We start from the raw sequence: 17684 nt of genomic DNA on the forward strand, positions 1-17684 counted from the left end.
TCTATTTTCAAGGCTTACATATTGTAACTTTCAAAATTTGTTGTTAAGGGGTGGTGCCTTTTGAACACCTAAGACAGCCAGGGCACAGGAGCTATCAACTCTGTCAGAGGATAGAAGCTGAAAGCCAGAAAGGGAAGCCTGGTCTGCCTCATCACTAGTGAACCGACAACTAAAATACATGATAAAAATTAAGAGTGAGGCGGTGGGGGAATTCATGCCAGGAACATGAGCTCGCTCTTATTTTAAAAAAAAAAAAAAAAATTAGACAAGGAGTGCATTTTCAGACTTCTCAGGATGGTTTACCCAGTATCTCAAATTAGCTAAACCAGTCTCCAAAACCAAGTTAAACATACTGGCAACCCAATGGAAGTTTTCCTTGATCTGTGCCAGCTGTGAGCTCCCCTGCTGGTTTGCACATGAGCGGGGGTCACCCTGACTCAATTCCAATGCAGGCAATTACGATTGGTCGCTCTACCTTCACTTGATGGTTTCCACCAATGTCCTTTGCCTCCTGGCTCCAATGGTTGTACCATGACCCTGGTTTTTTTTTTTTGGTTGGAACAAATGGCCGGGTCTCACACATGCTTCCCAACCGCCGGATCCTCCAGGAAGGTCCTCAGGAATTACAGTTCACCCCTTAACAAAAGAAAGCAGCAGTCATGTAGCACTTTGAGAACTAACAAAATGATTTGTTACAGCAATGAGCTTTTGCGGGACAGGCCCACTTCTTCGCACCCCTTAATTAAAGATAATGCCCTGTGAGGCTGCCTCTAGGAAGACCTCCAACCGAAACTGGCAAGCCTGGCCCCCAGAGCTGTCCCATCTATAGGACTGTCAGCTGTTTCAGCATCCTCGGGGTGGGTGGGTGACAGTTACCTGGGGCAGCGGGTGGGGGCAGGCAACATCTGCAGGGGATCACCTTCCCTGGGTCTGCCCACTCCCCTGACCATGTGGTGTGCCACTGTCCCTTCACTGAGCTCTGCGGGCTGCTGGGAGGTCTCCAGCTGCTCCTGGAGAAGTGGTGCTTAGTGGGCCAGGACAGGGCAGCACACCAAGTGGTGAGTGCAGGGGGAAGGAAGTGGGGGGCGGGAAGGGATGGGGGAGAAGAAAGCCACTTCTGCTGCGGCTGCTGTTTGCTGCCTGGTCAGGGGTTGGGGGGCGGGGGGGAGCAGGGGAAGGGCAGGGCCTGCAGTATGTGTGGGGGAGGCATTGCCCAGGGCCCCACATCTGGGGCACTGGGTGGGGGAGGGTTGCCTTGGGCCCTGCCCCCCTTGGGATAGCCTGAGCCTACCCCCAGGCTGCTCTGTCTTGTGTCTCTCCTAAGATCCCCTGAGCGGTGACTGGCACTTACCAGGCAAACTGAGCTAAAAGTTTTTTCCAAGAAAAATAGCGTTTTTCTGCCCAGGGAAACTTTGCCACAAAATGTTTGGTTTTGACTTTTTGTGGGAGATGTTTTTTTCTGAAAATCCTCATTTTTGGCTGGTTTGTTTTTGGTAAAACTGAAAGATTTCAGCCATCGGTGCAAAAAATGTTCAGTAAACCCCCGTATATTTGTCCAAGGAGGCACCCGTTTCTTTCCATTTTTGTTTGTGTGTTTTGGTTTTTCAACATACTCCTGGGGCATTTGAAAATAATTTCAGGGAATGCAATTTTTAAAAATTTCTTGGCCTTTTTCTTGGGAGGAAATCAATCGTTTCCTGCCTCGTTTTGCATCCTGCTGAGCACTTTGTCAGTGCTAAACAAATGAAGTCAGAATATTTTTGGCAGCATCTCACGCCACTCACCAAGTTCAGGGCCCCATTGTGCTGGCGCCTGTGTATGCTACAAACACATTGTACCAGGGAGTTCCTACGATGAAGAGTTTGCCATCTAGCTGGACAAACCAGGAAGATTCTCTTCCTTTTGTAGAGGAGAAATCAAAGCCCATAGCTGAAGTAATTTGCACAAGGTCGTGCAAGAAGTGGCTGGGGAGTGGTAAGTGCAGCTCCTAGAAATCTGTTTGCCACGGAAAAAGGTGGGATTTGCATTTTTACAGAGAACTTCAGTTTTTACTAGGCCTGCTGGTGCTGGGGGAGGGGATAAAGGGGCAGGTGCCCCAGGGCCTGTCATCTCAAAGGGGCCCAGAGCTCTGCAGCTGGCATAGAGTAGAACCCCATTTATCCGAGCCTCCTGTTATCCCATTCTCTGTTACAGTACAAAGCCACTAGCTGTGATGGTCCAAGTCCCAGCTACCTATGGGCTGACTGCCCGAGTCCCACAAATGATTGGTAGCTTGGGAAACTCAAGTGGAGCATCTAGTTTAATCATAGAGTTGTTTTACTGCAGAAAATTCGGATCCCATGATGTGTTCCAGGCAGCTGTAGTTCCCTGGGGAGGGGACAGCTGAACTGAGATCCTTCTAAAGGGAATCCTTCCTGATGGCAGTGTTCCCTGGAAGCTGAGCACTCAGGTGCCAGGCCACCCAGGAGAGAATCAGGTGCCCCCCATCTGATTAGCAGAGCACCCACAGCCGGCAGTATGTGTTTCTACGGGTGGTGCGTATCCACACATGGCTTGGTACACTCAATAACATTTATTCCACCCAGGGATGGAAGAAATTAGGGGTAACTCTGGTGCTACAAGAGAGACAAGGCAGGGGAAGTAATATCCATTATTGGACCAGCTTCTGATGATGAGTGTCAGATGAAGTTGGTTTTACCCGCCAAAGTTCATGACCTAATAAATGTGTTAGTCTGTAAGGTGCCCTCGGACTGCTGGTTACTTGTGATGTTGCAGAATAATCTGGCTCCCCCTCTGTGACTTCTGTGGGTGACAGGTATCAAAGGGGTAGTAGCCGCGTTAGTCTGTATCTGCAAAAACAAGGATGCAGCTGCCGAAGTGGGTCTTTGCCCACGAAAGCTTGTGCCCTAAAATATCTGTTACTCTGTAAGGTGCCGCAGGACTTCTTGTTTCTGTGGGTGAGTGAAACAAGCTTTGGCCTTACTCAGAGCCCCTAGATCTGTGCTCATGCACAGCTCACCCAGCCATAAAGTTGGCTATGAATCAGAGGTGGGAAAAATACCCAAGAAATTACTTGAGTAAAAGTGCAGCGGCTGTGACTTCTGGATACTTGAGTACAATCAAGAAGTGAGATGTGGGTACTTCTACTCAAGTAGCTTTCCAGAGGGACACCAGTGGTGTGTACTTAAATACAGCCCCCTCCCCCAGCAGCTGTACTTGTAATCAACAAAACAAAGTAGCAGAAATGCAGCACTTTAAACGATTTATTCAGTGATGAGCTTTCATGGGACAGACCTACTGCTTCAGATCGATTTCATTTCCAGTACAGACTGACGTCTGTAAGTACAGAAAACCAAAACAAAAAAAATTGCAATAAAAATGACAAATCAGATAGGATAGAAGGACGGGGGTGAGAGGTGGGGGGATGTTAATTGTCCTGTCTGAGATAATTACAAGCATCAAGAGAAGGGAAGCAGTTGTTGTAATGTGTGAGGTAGTTGATGTCTGTTCATACCATGTGTTAAGGTGTCGAATCTGAATATGTTCTCTAACTCACAAGCCTGTGTATCAGAGAGGTGGCCGGGTTAGTATGTATCTTCAAAAACATGAAGTACTGCGGCACCTTATAGACGAACAGATATTTTGCCCACGAAAGCTGATGCTCCAAAATATCTGTTCGTCTGTAAGATACCACAGGACTGCTTGCTGTTTTCACAAATCTCTGTCTCTGGCTCTAACCTGTTGTTAAATTCTCTGGCTACGGCTACACTAGGGGAAAACTTCGAAATGGCCGTCGAAGTTTTGCCCAAGTGTAGACACAGCCTCTGTGTTGCAGGACAGATTCTCAGATCTTTAACAGAATGGCCCACTCCACTGATGGGGTCACTGACAGGCTTCTGTGCATTGAGTTTCTTGATGTCTGCTGTGTGCCTATTTATTCTGAGGGGCAGCTCAGTGGTTTGAGCAGGGGCCTGCTTAAATTCAGGGTGGTGAGTTCAAGCCTCCAAGTAGGCCATTTAGGGATGGGGGCAAATAGCAGCGGTGGTGGTTGACCTCCCTAAGGGGACTAGATGGGATGACCTCTCAAGGTCCCTTCCAGCTCCAGAAGCTGTGTGTATTTAATCAAGTAACCTCCTGAGGACTTCTCCCACCTGTGGCTAGGATTCCTTAGCCCCTGTTATCCTCCTCCTGCCTATCAGCAGACCCCAAGCCTCCAGACACTGTCCCTTTAAGATCAGCCACCAGTTGTCCTGCAGGGCGGCCCTCGGAAGTTTATTCATGGCTTTTCATGCCACGAGCTACCTTTTTCGGCCCGGGCGGTTTTGCTCCCCCCGCCGCTCCGCAGGCATGCTCGGAAGGGCCGGGCGGGACTGCATTTAGCAGGAAGAGCGCGGCTGGGAGCAGGCGGCAGGCGCTGGGCAGGGCAGGGCAGCGGGCCGCCCCCAGCCGGTGGGGAGGGAGCGCGGCGTGGGCTGGCCCCCGCTGGCAGGGGCGGGCGGCTGGCCGGCCGGACGGGGGCGTAGCCAGCTCAGCGCCGCCGCGCTCCCGCAGGGGGAGCCAAGGCTGCGGCTCGGGGAGCGGAGAAAGTTGGGCTGCGGCTCCCATGCCCGCCGGCGCCGGGATCCTCGGCCCCGCGCCTGGGTGATGCCGGGGCGCCCTCGCCCTTTGCCCCACGCGTGGCCGGAGCGCAGCGGAGACCGGCCGGAGGAGGAGCGCCCGAGCGCCGCGGCTGCTGGTGGCGTCGCCTCCCTTTGTCTGCGGCCGCGGGCGGAGGAAACTTTCTGCCCCGCGGGGAGCCGGGGACGGACACCGCGGCGCCCGGCCCGGGGGATGGTAGCGCGGCCCGGGAGGGGCCGGGCTGCGGGCGCGTCTCTGCCTGGCGGGCCGGGGCGCCGGGAGGCGGCGGAGCCCGGAGCGCAGTGAACTTGGCGGGGCCTCCGCGGGGAGCCCGCCCGGGGCATGGCCTGCGGAGGGGCGAGCGGCGCCGGCCCGGGGCCCGCCGGCCCGGCCCCGCTCTGGTACCACCGGGACCTGAGCCGAGCGGCGGCGGAGGAGCTGCTGGCCCGAGCCGGGCGCGACGGCAGCTTCTTGGTGCGGGACAGCGAGAGCGTGTCGGGCGCCTACGCCCTTTGCGTGCTGTGAGTCCCCTGCGCGGCGGCCGGGCGCCACGGGGATGGGCCGGGCCGGGCGGGGAGGGCGCATGGGACCCGGGGCGCGGCCGGGCTGGGGCTGGGGCTGCCCCGGGCCGTGACTTCCCGCTCCTCGCCGGGGCTGCCTTCCCTTCCGGCCCGCTGCGGGGAGGGATCTGGGGCGAGCCACGCTCCCCGCCGCGGCCACACCCGACCCCCGGGCGGGTAGGCGAGACCCAGAGCCTGCGGTTTGCTCTGCCCCCGGCTCAGGGCCCGCTGGTGCTAGGCGCTGTACAGACAGAGCTGCCCACGTTAGAGCCGGTCACTGTATCTCTGTGTGCGGCTATGGCTCCCCGGATCCCTACCCACAAGGCTTTGGATAACCCCAGACCTACAGAGTAGCCCCTGAGTTGCCTTGTAGACCATAAGCCTTAACTCCAGCCCCAGCCAAGATCAGGGCCCAGGGGGCTGGGCACTGCCCTCCCCCCCAGCCCCTGCCTCCAAGGGTTTGCTCGCCAGGACAAAGGGTGGAGGAAAGATTTGGAGGTACGGGGGAAGCTGAGTGATTTGCCCAATCAAACCCCAAAAGAAGGTGGACCTAACACAGCTGCGTGTTACGGCTTTGGGTTCCACTCTGGACTCTGCTACTGATTTCTTGTGGTCATTTGGCAAGTCACTTAACCTCTGTGTGGCTCAGGCCAGGCTGAGGATGAGCTAGATCAGCCGAACCCCAGGAAGGGTTCCTCCACCGAGCTGCTTACCCCCACTCCCCGGGGGTGGCTGGGAAAATCCTGTTACTGATGCGCTGATGCCAGCGCTGGGTTACTGTTGTGTGATCATCCTGCCATTCGGGTTGCAGGGCCGGCTCCTAAGGTAAAGCGTCACTCTGGGCTCTTCCTTGGCTTGGACCTAAGGCGACTGGAACTGGGAGAGAGGAGGTGGCAGTTTCTCCTTTGTTGGTGGGGCTGGTCCCCTGCAGAGTCAGCCATTCTCCCACCCGCCACATGGCACGTGGGCCTGTCCCACAGCAGGAGGGAGGGGAAAAGTCACAGCCTGGGAGTGAACCCCCACCAAACGCTGGCGGGGGGGCTCTGGGGCGGCCGCGTGGTTGCTCCCATGATGGGTGTGATATAAGAGCCAACTTAGGTGCTGCGGCGTTGGCTGAGGCTCCGATCCATTCATCCGTGGTGCCCTGGGCCGAGGCATGTGGTCTTGTAGCCCCATGGGACCGTGATACCGATTGGCCTTTCTGCTTGTGAGGGGGCTCCAGGATGGCACAGGAGGGCCATTCCAGACCCCACAAGGCCCCATCTCCTGCCCCCTGCGGGCCTGACGCTCGGACTTTCCTGCCTTGCGCTTTTCAGCCTCCTATAATAACCTAACCGCCTGGTCTGGCTGCCTCCCAGCTGCTGCGTCCATGCAGCTCTGTGGTGCCTTGCAATCCATGGCAGCAAATCCTGGGGGTTTATTGCCCCCTGTGGTAGGGCTCTGCCCCATGGGGGGAGGGTGCTTGGCTGTTTGGTTCTATGTTAGCGCCTGCTCTTGGGGATTGTGACAGGGAGGCCTTTTCCCAGCACCGATTGATTCCTCCTCGAGCAAGGCCCCTTTTTTGGACTGTCAGCTTAACTCGCAGCAGCTGGGGCTTATGGGTCTGCATGTAGCGCCCGTGCCAATGCCAGGCACCTACTGGTTCAGATCAGAGCTTCCCCCGAGTTTACACGTGTGTCTTAGGTTCCTAGCACATCTCTTGAACCAGTCTCTGGCCAACTGAGACCTTCCCTTTCACCGGAAGGGTGCGCTCAGAGTTTCACAACTTCCGGCTTGTAACTCAGAGCCACCTGCTTTCAAAGCCCAGAGTCCTGCCGCTTTTGCTCACGGGGGATCCCCACGAATTAGCAGTGTAGGGGCTATGACATAGAGCGGAGCAGCCCTGATTCTGTCCTCTGCTAGGCAGGGTTACGTGTCCAGGCTTGGCAGCTCATTATGGTGGCCACGGGGCCCAGCCACAAAACACAGCTGTCTCTGGACCTGCTTGGCTCCCGTATTTGCATCCAGGTCTGTGGCTGCGTCATGCTGCTGTGGGATGAGTTTTCCCCATGCTTTCGCTGTGTGGATGTGAAGGCTGGGCTCCGTGCAAGCTCTCCTGGGGGCAGTTTGTTGTGTTTTGCTCCAGGGAGGCCTTGGGGTGTCTGCGTTCCTTTCTCTGCAGATCTCACCCGTCTCTGCTGACGCGACTCATGTTGGCACCCGGGAAACGGGACAAGGTCGCCCCGTTGCAGGAACCGCACCGCTGGGGCTATAATTTGGTGCTTCCCAACATACTAGTACAACCAGCTATGGGGGGGCAGCATCAGGCAGACGAGAGACTTGACCTGTTCTCTGACCTCGACCAAGCTGCTGCCTGGTGCTGGGGGTTGTTAAGAACCAGCCTGCGCTGGGTGTTTGGAGCAGGCCAGTTCTGGGCAGCAGCCGCTGCTAACCCATCATTGGGGCGAGGAGGGGGGCCCGGCAGCGCCAGCCTTCCCTAAGGGTTGCACTAATCCGATCGGCCCAAACTGTGGGCTTTCCTTCCTTCCCTTCCTAGTGGGTGGCGGGTGGGAGAGCCGACTGAACTGGCTGCTCTCGCTGGCCTGGGGCACGGCAGGAGTCTTGTTTCGTAGAGGCTCCAGGCAGGCTGTGCTGCCCCAGGGAGACCCTGGGAGATGGGGCTGGGGGATGGAGCGGGTGCGGTCGCAGGTGGGGCAGGAGCTGCAGTTTGCCCCAGGGTGGTTTTTCAGCTGACAGCTGTGCAAGCAGCGTCCACACCTGTCCCTGCGCCTGTTCCCAGTACCCCACCTGTGGGCTGGCTGGCTTTGGTGGGGCCGGGGAATACAGAGGTTCAGTGAACGCCTCGGCCTTGGGCAGCCTGTCCGTGCTCCCTGGCTCGTGGAATTGCCCTTGGCCAAGGGCAGGCAGGGCAGATGAGGTGCCCAACGGGGAGGTGCCCATCGAGTCTGCTGTGAGGTTCCCTCCGGATGCCCACGTGGGCTGGAAGTCAGGTGCAGGCGGCACGAGGCACAGAATCGCTGAGCTCTGGGCCGGGGACGGCAGCCCGTGCCATCAGCCCTCGTGCCACCGTTAATCCGAGGCTCTTCTTGGGGGTCCGGCCCCAGGGCCCCACTGTTACTTCCCCCCCCATCCCCTCCAGCCGCTCACCTGCTCCTGTGCTGATGCACTCGGGGCCGGGTGGCAGCCAGTGTTCCACCTCATCTTTCCCATCCACGCGTGGGATTTGCCATCGGTGTGCGGAATAACTTTTATGCACGCACAGGAGTGTGCACCACCAGTATCCACGTGCGACGGGGGCGGGGGGACTCAGCTGCGCAGCACCGGAATCGCTTCTGAACAGCTGTCCCGGCTGGTGGCGTCTCCCTGCTGCTGCTGCCGCGACAGACAGCTCAGCGTCCCAGCCCTGCAGCACAGAGCAGCTGGCCCTGAGCTTGTCTCCCTATCCCCTGGGCCATGGGGCTTTGGCGCAGGAGGAGGGTGGGAGCTGGGAATAAACCTCCCTTCCGCAAGAGGAGGGTCATGTGCCCTGGCAGGGATGTATGCAACATAGTAACTGTATCATAGGCCCTCTACTGCTACTAGCTCATGGGGATTTTCCTGGGGGTCAAGCGACAGGGACTGGGCTGCTTGGAGTGGACGGAGCAGGGGGTCTGTCTGTGGGGTGACCACAGGAAACCTCAGGTACTGGGGGGATTCTGCCTGCCCCTCGTGGTGTGTGGCTGTCCTGCCGGAGCCTCATTGTAGACGCCCAGCGGGAGCTGGAGGCGAGGGGTCTCTGGGCGCTCTTCCAGCCAGCCCTTTAGGCCTCCGACTTCCAGCAAAGCAGGTGGACCGTGGGATCTGGACTCCAGGAGAGGGCTAGAGCCAAAGAGTTCGCTGTATGCCCGCTTCGGCAAACCCCCCGGGAGCAGCTGGGCCAAGGCTGGCACCTCTTTCTGCCCCCGTGAGCCGGGCAGCTGTTGCCCCTCTTTTGTGCTTGGCTTACAAACTCCATCTGCCCTGAGCCGAGCCAGTCCCTGCCCGTGACTGCCCTTGTCGCTGAGGTCTGGGGACGGTCCGCAGCCCTTCCGGCTAGAGAGATGGGACGATCCTCCACCAGCCCCTCGGTGCCCCAGCTGGCCGGGGTCTCTGTTGGTGACTGGGTTGGGTGGGCAGAGCCAGGTTCTGCTCTCGTGGTAGGCAGGGAGGAAATGACCTGGTGATTTTTCTGTCCCTCCAGGGAGCCAGTGAGTCTTGTCCACTCAGCCCTGTGGGGGGCCGGGGGTTCCCGAGGGGCTGGGCAAACACAGATGCCCGCGAGGCCACCTGCCTTGGGACACGTGTGTGTTTACATGGGGGTGGCGCTGGCGCCTGGCATGGCCAGGCAGACCCGTGAGGTGAGGGCATGGCCCGCCCCCCGCCTGGGCCTTGGGAAATTCCCGTTAGTAACTTGGTGCCCGGCCGGGGCGGTCGTCTGACTCCACCTCTCCCGGCAGCGAGGGGAGGAGCGCGCTCGTGTGCCGCTGGGCGGGAGTTTCACGGCCGCGCTGGGGGGCGCCCGGGGAGGGGATGTGGGAGGATGAGGGTCTGAGAACAGCAGGTGCAGGGAGCGGCTCAGGCCAGCTCGGGCCTTGCCCAGAGCGGTGCTGGATTTACCATTCAGGAGCCGGTCTGACTCTGGCCCTGGCTGCCCCCCAGCCCTGTGCTCTAGCCGCCAGCCCAGGCTGCCGCTCAGTCCCGGGGGGGGGGGGGGGGGGGCTGCCTCCCGGGCGAGCTCCTCCCAGCCTTGGGAAAGCAGTTTCCCCTCCTTGCAAACAGGCTCCAGCGCCAGCTGCTGCCCTGACGGCCCTGGGAACCGTGCCCAGGCGCCTGCCCCCTCCCCTTGTGCATGGTGCTTTTGTGCTGCTGGGAGGACACCCTGTTCCTTTGCGCCACTCGGGGAAGGGCCAGCTGCTTTCAGTGCACATGAACCCCTCCCACCCCCCGCTGGCCCCGGGCCAGAGCCGGCTGGATTCCTACCCCCTCCTGGCTAGTTGCGGCCAGGCCTGGGGGCCCCGGAGCCCCTTCCCTGGGGCAAGAGTCCCCTGCACTGTTGCTCTCTGGCCGCTGGGCTGAGACTCCCCGTCCCCCTGGGGTGTGATGAGCTGCTCATCAGCTGTGCTGAGCTGCCTCGGGCTCACTGCAGCTGGGCCCCGAGCAGATAGGGGCAGAGGCAGGCCCGGGGGTGACTGGGGCTCGGTGCTGGGTTCAGCCCAGCGGCTTAGCAAGGCAGGGAGCCCCGGCCCTCAGCTATAAACAAAGGGTGGGAATAAATGGTAAATTTTCACAATGGAGGAGGGTAACTAGTGGTGTTCCCCAGGGGTCAGTCCTGGGACCGATCCTGTTCAACTTGTTCATCAATGATCTAGAAAATGAGGTAAGCAGTGAGGTGGCAAAGTTTGCAGATGACACCAAGTTGTTCAGGACAGTCAAAACCAAAAGGGATTGTGAAGAACTACAAAAAGATCTCAGCAAACTGTGTGATTGGGCAGCAAAATGGCAAATGAAATTTAATGTGGGTAAGTGTAAGGTAATGCATGTTGGAAAAAATAACCCAAATTACACGTACTACATGATGGGGTCAAATTTAGCTACTACAGATCAGGAAAGGGATCTTGGAGTTATAGTGGATAGTTCTCTGAAGACATCCACGCAGTGTGCAGCGGCAGTTAGTAAGGCAAATAGGATGTTAGGAATTATTAAAAAAGGGATCGATAATAAGACAAAAGATATCATACTTCCCCTATATAAAACTATGGTACGCCCACATCTTGAGTACTGCGTGCAGATGTGGTCTCCTCACCTCAAAAAAGATATATTGGCATTAGAAAAGGTTCAGAAAAGGGCGACTAAGATGATTAGGGGCTTGGAACGGGTCCCATATGGGGAGAGGCTAGAGAGACTGGGACTTTTCAGTTTGGAAAAGAGGCGATTGAGGGGCAATATGATAGAGGTATATAAAATCATGAATGGTGTGGAGAAAGTGAATATAGAAAAATTATTTACCTTTTCCCATAATACAAGAATTAGGGGACACCAAATGAAATTGATGGGTAGTAGGTTCAAAACTAATAAAAGGAAATTTTTCTTCACACAGCGCACAGTCAACCTGTGGAACTCCTTGCCCGAGGAGGCTGTGAAGGCCAGGACTCTATTAGGGTTTAAAAAAGAGCTTGATAAATTTTTGCAGGTTAGGTCCATAAATGGTTGTTAGCCAGGGATAAAGTATGGTGCCCTAGCCTTCATAACAAGGGCAGGAGATGGATGGCAGGAGATAAATCACTTGATCATTGTCTTCTGTTCTCCTTCTCTGGGGCACCTGGCATTGGCCACCGTCGGCAGATGGGATGCTGGGCTGGATGGACCTTTGGTCTGACCCAGTATGGCCGTTCTTATGTTCTTATGTTCTTATATAGCTACCCACTCCCAGCTCTCCCTCCTGGGGGGCAGATGCTGCCCCAGCTCTGTGGCCTGGCCCTGGTGGCTCCACGGGGGCCGTGCACCGTGGCCGAGGGCGTGGAGGCTCCTGGCGCTGTGTGCGCGAGAGGGGAAAGGAACCGGCCTTGGCACCGACAAATAACTCTGGCGCAGAAGGAAGAGGGGAGGGTTGTGGGGTACTGGCCGGCAGGCGGGTTTGTTACCCCCTTGCAGGGGCCACCAGTGCATGGGGGGTGTGGAAGATGGGGGCCCCATTCCCCCGTCGCCCCCCCCCCAGCCTCAGGAGGAGCCGGCACCCCTGGGGCTCGGCGTGAAAACCCCGCCTGCGCGGCTGCTCGGTGGACGGGAGCAGCGCGGTCTGCGGGTGGCTCTGGCCCCCTTGGAGTAGGGCCACCGCAGGGTTTCAGGAACCGATCAGGCGTCTGCCCCGGCTCCTTAACCCTTTATCACGGAGCCGTCGGACAGCGCGGGACGGGGAAACCAGCGGGGCTGAGTTTGGGCCGAGCCGGGCTGGTTGAGGCTGCGGCGCTGGGTCGGGGGGGGTCTGAGGGAAGGCTGGCTGGGGGCTGGGGCAGGGGTGGGAAACTGGGGGGACAGTTCTCGGCTCTGGCCCAGCCTCCGTGTGCTGACCCAGGGCTTTGGCGTCCCATCAGCCCGGCGGGAGTGATGTGGTTTTATTCTTTAGCTGTAGTGCGGTGCACCTGGGGGTCCCATGTGTGGCAAGGCCAGGCCCAGCGCTGCCCTGAGTCCGTTGTGCCAGGTGCTGTACAAACAGCCCCTGCCCTGTGGAGCTGCCAGGTCTGGCTCTGCATTGCTTCCGTCGGGCTGGGTGCTGTGCAAACTCTCACAGCCCCTCTGCGTCTCTCTGGCTAACGGCGCGGGGAGCAATACCTGCAGGCACGGTCTGACCCCCATCCCCTGGGAGGGAAGCTGCCGACGGGGCCCTCGGGGCAGGGGCTTGACGGCTCTGTTGGAGCTGTGCCCTGCAGGCTGGGGATCTCACAAGCCCAGCTCAGCTCTGCTGCTCGCTGCTGGGCCGAGCCCTGGGGCTGGGCGCCCTGGCCCCAGAAACTAGCAAGAGATGGACGCTCTCTTCCCCTGCAGCACCCACAGATTCTGGGCTGGGTTACGGGGGGGCGCAGGGGCGGCTCACAGCTGAATCCAGGGACAGGCGCCGGCCTGGGAGTTAGCCCTCCAGCACCCTGCTAGGCCTTTTTGGGGTGCTCCCAAGGCTGCGCCCTGGCCCCATGCAGTGCAGCCGGGTGAGGCCATTAGCACAGGGCGGGGGGTTTCCCTAGGTGCCCCTCCCGCTCGGCGGCAGGGAGACATTCCTCTTGCAGCTGGTTTGGCCGGATCGCTTTACAAAGCAAAGCCACCAGCGCCGGCAGCTTGGCTGGGTGCGCCGCACCGCCAGAGCCAGGCTGGCCCGAGCCTCACAGCCGGGAGGATTGGAGCCGGGTTGCTGAGCCTGGCTTTGCTCCGTCGTTGGCAGGTGTGGGGCCTGGAGCAGGAGGGCTCCCTTCCCCCAGCTCGGGGAATCATCCACACCAGGGAGCCCAGCATGAGGCTCGGGGCCCATCCAGGTTGGACCGTCTCCTGTTACAGGGCGGGACCTGAACTCGTGTGTAGCCACCCGGGAGAGAGTCAAGTGCTGCTCAGCTGATTAGCAGAGCGCCTGCAGCCCGCATGTTTGGCCAGGTGGTGCACTTCTGTGCATTCTTTGGTGCACACAATAAAATTTATTCCTCCAAATGGATGGAAAATTGTAAAGAGAACGCTGGGGGGTGCTGGCCAGCTCCAACTGCCCCATGGGTCCTTCCCCTAAGATCCAGTCACTCCCAACCCCCACGCCCCGCCAGCCTGCTATCCCCCGGCGCTGTAACTGCAGGGGCATGAGTGGCCCTGCAGCGTCAGAACTGCTGTCCTGATGGCAACCCAGAGCCAGCTGCTTCAGAGCAACAGGCAAGACTTGGCCCCAGAGCGAAGCAGATCTAGGGGAGAGGTCCTTCCCGACCCCATCAGGCCGTGTCTGGCTTAACCCTGGAGCCTGCGGATTTACAGCCCTTACGCGTTCTCACCCGCTCTACAGTGACTGCAGAGATTCTTCTCCTCCCCAGGGCTGTCTAACCCTCCTCCGGCCGTGTTCTTGCGGCCCTGAGTTCCGTAGCTCCATTGCCCCGTACGCTTTGTCTGGTCGGCCTCACGTTCTAGCGCAAGGCCCAGTGGTCGCCAGCACGCGCGCCGATTTTCTGTGGCATGGGGCGGGAACTCAGCCCTGCCCCTCCTCACTCTCCCATGCAGCTCCCCGCAGCGGCTCTCAGCCTGGGGCTGGCAGCAGCTTGGCAGCCCTGGAGGCTGGGGCTCCCCATCCAGGGCCCCTGGCAGCTCCGCACCCCTGACTGCTTAGGCTCCCTTCCCAGGGTCAACAGCGGCTCCCTCCCAGCTAGCGGGGCTGCCTGCCAGACCGGCTTAGCTGCCAGCCCCTAGCAAGCTCTGCGGCTGGGGTTCCCTAGTTCAGCAACATCTGTGGCCATGCTGGACAAGGGATGTTGCCGGACCAGAGAATCTGGGATAAGAGACATTCAACCTGTATTAAAGTCCTGGACATTTTTCAATATTAACACCCCCGGCTGGGCAGAGATTTCAAGGCCGAAACAGGGAAGCTCTGCGTCGTCTTTCATTCATTAGCAAAGCTGTTGTCAGTAGGACTAGCAGTGACCTTAAAAAGTATCACCTGCATCCTGACCGTACATTGAGGTCCATGTTTCGGCCCTCCACCGCTGGAGGCAGCTGCCCCCTGCTGTAGGGCCTTGCCCAAAGAGTCGGCGCCAGGCTGCAGCTCCCTTGTTTCTCTCGCTGCTCGGGTCCCGGTGTGACCCAGTTGGTTCACTCCACCCCCCGACTATTGTCACTTGTATTCGAGTGCCCCCAGCTGCGCCCAGGGCTCCGTTGTGTGGCTCTGCAGCTCCCAGCGGGGTCTTATTTCTCATTCCTTTCTCCAAAAATAGCCGGTCCCCTAGGCCCTCCCGCTGCTGCCGTCTCCAGCCCTGGGAGATCGGGGTGTAATACGCAGCCAGCAGCTTGACACAAGGGTTCTTTGTGTTGCTCAGCTGCCCGCTGAGGCTGACTCACTGGCTGTCAGGGTGGGATTAGTCACTAAGATAACCTGGCCCTCCAGGGGCCCCGAGCAGCATGCGACTTAGATGTGCCGCACAGGCCCTGGAGCAGGGGAGAAGCTGGAGCCGGCAGAATATGGCAGGGCTCTTCCAGCAGCTGGCCAGGGCTCCCAGCCTGGGTGGTGGTGCAGCATCGGCACAGGGCGAGTGGCCCTGCTCACTTCTGGTCTGCACCCGGTTGGCCCGTCAGCTCTCAGAGCTGGCGTGATTAGAATAAGCAGCGTCTGGGCCCCATCGCTGTCATTGCCGCCGGCTTTCCCGGCTGCGTGCCTCAGTTTCCCCTTCTGCAAAGGGGGAATGACCGCCCCTCCCCTAGCCGGCCCCAGGGCTGGAGGGAGCATGCGGGTAGAGGGACGAGGCCTGTACCTGGGAGGGCCGTGGAACGCTGGGCCCAGCTGATGCCGGAGCGTCCTCGCCAGCATGGAGCTGTGGAAGGACTCGGGGCCTGCGATTCTCCACTCACCTGGCAATTCACACTGCCCCGAGCATCTCTGCAGAGGTGGGGGGAGCAGGTTCTGCGGCACCTGAGCAGGTGAGGTGCTGGGCCCCCTACAGGCCCTGGGCGGGAGCTTGTGGGCCATGAGCAGGAAGGGCCAGACCAGCAGAAGGGGTGCCCGTGGGAGCTGGTTTCAGCAGAAGGATGTTTGCACAGGTTGGACCAGCACCTGACCAGGCGTCTTGTTCTCCCAGCTCAGGTTTGCAGCAAGCCCATCTCTCCCCTCTGCCCCGGAGGTGGCGTTTCTCTCCCAGCCTGGCCATGGATCAGGGCCTGTGCAGTGCATTCCAGCAGCGTGGCCTGGTGGGTAGCGTCTCTGGGCGGAGATGCTAGACACCTGGCTTTGTCCGTGGCTTTGCGGCTGATTTGCTGCGTGGCCTCGGGCTCTTCGCTTCTCTGCTCCTCTGCCCTCGCCTGCCCCGCTGCGCTTTAGCCTTCAGGCTCCCCAGAGCAGGACGGGGGAGGATTCCCACCCTCTCCCGCTGCCACGCAGCCACCGCTGGGGGAAGCCTGCCAGTCATTTCCCCGCACACAGCCGAGCTGTGCCTTAGTGGCTCCATGTGAAATGGGCAGGGGGAGTGTAATTGACCACCCCCCCAGGCCCTGGTGATCTGGGGGAAACTTCGTGGGGTGCACATCAACTCCAGGGGCTGGGCCCTCTCCCCCTCTGCTGGCAGAATGCCCTGCTGCCCTCGCAGCCGTCACGGTCTGCCCCCCGCATCACCCAGACTCGCGGAAGGGGCTGAGCAGAGGCTCAGCGCTGAGTCAGGGCTCCGGGCGCTGCCTCACCCACCCCCGCTTGCCGTGGTGGCAGGGCTGCCCCGGGTGGGGAGCACTCACGGCTGGTACTGTGCAAGCGGGGGCGTGAAGGGGCGCAGGGTAGCTGCTGGGGAGGGGTGGGCAGGAAATGGAAAGGAGAAGGGTTGGCGGGTTTCATGCAGATCTTTTCTGGCGGGGGACAGCCCCTGTTCCCGGCGACCGTCGAGCAGCTCGCGAAACAAGAAGCTGCCTTTCAAACAGCCCTTGGTTTGTACGCTTCAGGGGTCAGAGCACAGCCGCCAGCCCTGACACTTCCCCTTTCGGAGCAGCTGCGCTCTGCGCTGGGGGCTCTCCAGCTGCCTCGCAGAGAAAGGCCACTAGCAGTGTCCCCCGGGGAAACTGAGGCACAGAGCATGGGCGTGATTTGCCCAGGGCGTTCACAGAGCCAGGGACGTGCCTGGGCTTCAGCTGCACTCCTGCAGCATCAGCTCAGGCTGTTGCACTTCCAGCATGCCTCAGCCCTGAGCTGGGGGGGCGGGGGCACCGACAGGCTTGGGAGAGGCCCCCAGGTGTCCTGGGGTGGTAAATAAGCACAGGAGGTTGCCTAGGCACTGCTCAGCGGCAGGTGTTTTTAACTCCCCTGCACATGCTTTGCGTTTAGCTGGTGGGGGAGGGAAAGTGAAGGATATTTCAAAGGTTCAACTTACCGCAAATTGTTAGGGTAGCGCCTGGAGGCCGTGAATGAGCTCAGACCCCCCCCCCCGTGTGCTGGGTGCGGCAGAGACCCCACCGAGCTCAGACCCCGTGTGCCGGGTGCGGCACAGACCCCACCGAGCTCAGACCCCCCCTCCGTGTGCCGGGCGCGGCACAGACCCCCACCGAGCTCAGACCCCCCCCGCCGTGTGCCAGGCGCGGCACAGACCCCACCGAGCTCAGTCCCCGTCCCCCCGTGTGCCAGGCGCGGCACAGACCCCCCCCGAGCTCAGTCCCCCCTGTGTGCCAGGCGCGGCACAGACCCCACCGAGCTCAGTCTCCCCCCCCCCCCGCCGTGTGCCAGGCGCGGCACAGACCCCCACCGAGATCAGACCCCCTGTGTGCTGGGCAGGTGAGGCCAAGGTCTGGCTGGAGATGGGCTTAAAGAGCTGGGTGAGGTGGTCCATTTCCGTGGCAGCAGGGGAGGCCGTTGGCGGGAGCTGGGGGCTCCAGCCTAGGTCCCCAGGGGTTTATGAACGATGTGGTGGGGCGGAGTTGCTGGCCCTGAGGTTCTGCAAACATCCCCCGAGCCGCGTCTGAGGTGCCCTGTGTGGGGGGCTGGGGGCTGCTCATTAGCCAAGGAACTGGTGGCTTTTCAGCCCAGGTGTCCATACTGGTGCCCCCCCCCCACACACCTGCCCAACACCTTCCTGCTGCTGGCTGCAGCCTGCCTGGGCCACGTGGCCCGGCAGGGAGGCCCGGGAAGAGGAGGAAGCTGTCAGTAACTGACCGTTGCTGCCTGGCCTCGCCAAGCCTGAGCTGCCTCTGAGCCAGGCCCTGGCCCTGGATCTGCCAGCTGTGGGAACTCTGCCCATTGTGGGATTGCCTCTGATACCGATCAGCCCCCCCACCTCCACCCAGCCCCCC

General features: G+C 59.8%; 1 protein-coding gene across 5 annotated transcripts in view; it reads left to right on the forward strand.

Annotated features, from left to right (window-relative positions):
* The first annotated feature begins 4428 nt into the window (after window positions 1-4428).
* Window positions 4429-17684, forward strand: part of INPPL1 (inositol polyphosphate phosphatase like 1) — an 87275-nt gene continuing 74019 nt past the window's right edge. For 2 of the 5 annotated variants that reach the window (XM_075016747.1, XM_075016821.1), the window contains exon 1: window positions 4429-5138. In XM_075016747.1, coding sequence (XP_074872848.1) covers window positions 4960-5138 — 179 coding nt within the window. In that variant the 5' untranslated portion in view covers window positions 4429-4959. The remainder of the gene's footprint in view (window positions 5139-17684) is intronic. The other 3 variants (XM_075016892.1, XM_075016972.1, XR_012648522.1) reach the window with 2 other exon arrangements.

This window comes from Carettochelys insculpta, chromosome 1 (genome assembly GCF_033958435.1).
Source record: "Carettochelys insculpta isolate YL-2023 chromosome 1, ASM3395843v1, whole genome shotgun sequence".
Taxonomy (NCBI): Eukaryota; Metazoa; Chordata; order Testudines; family Carettochelyidae; genus Carettochelys; species Carettochelys insculpta.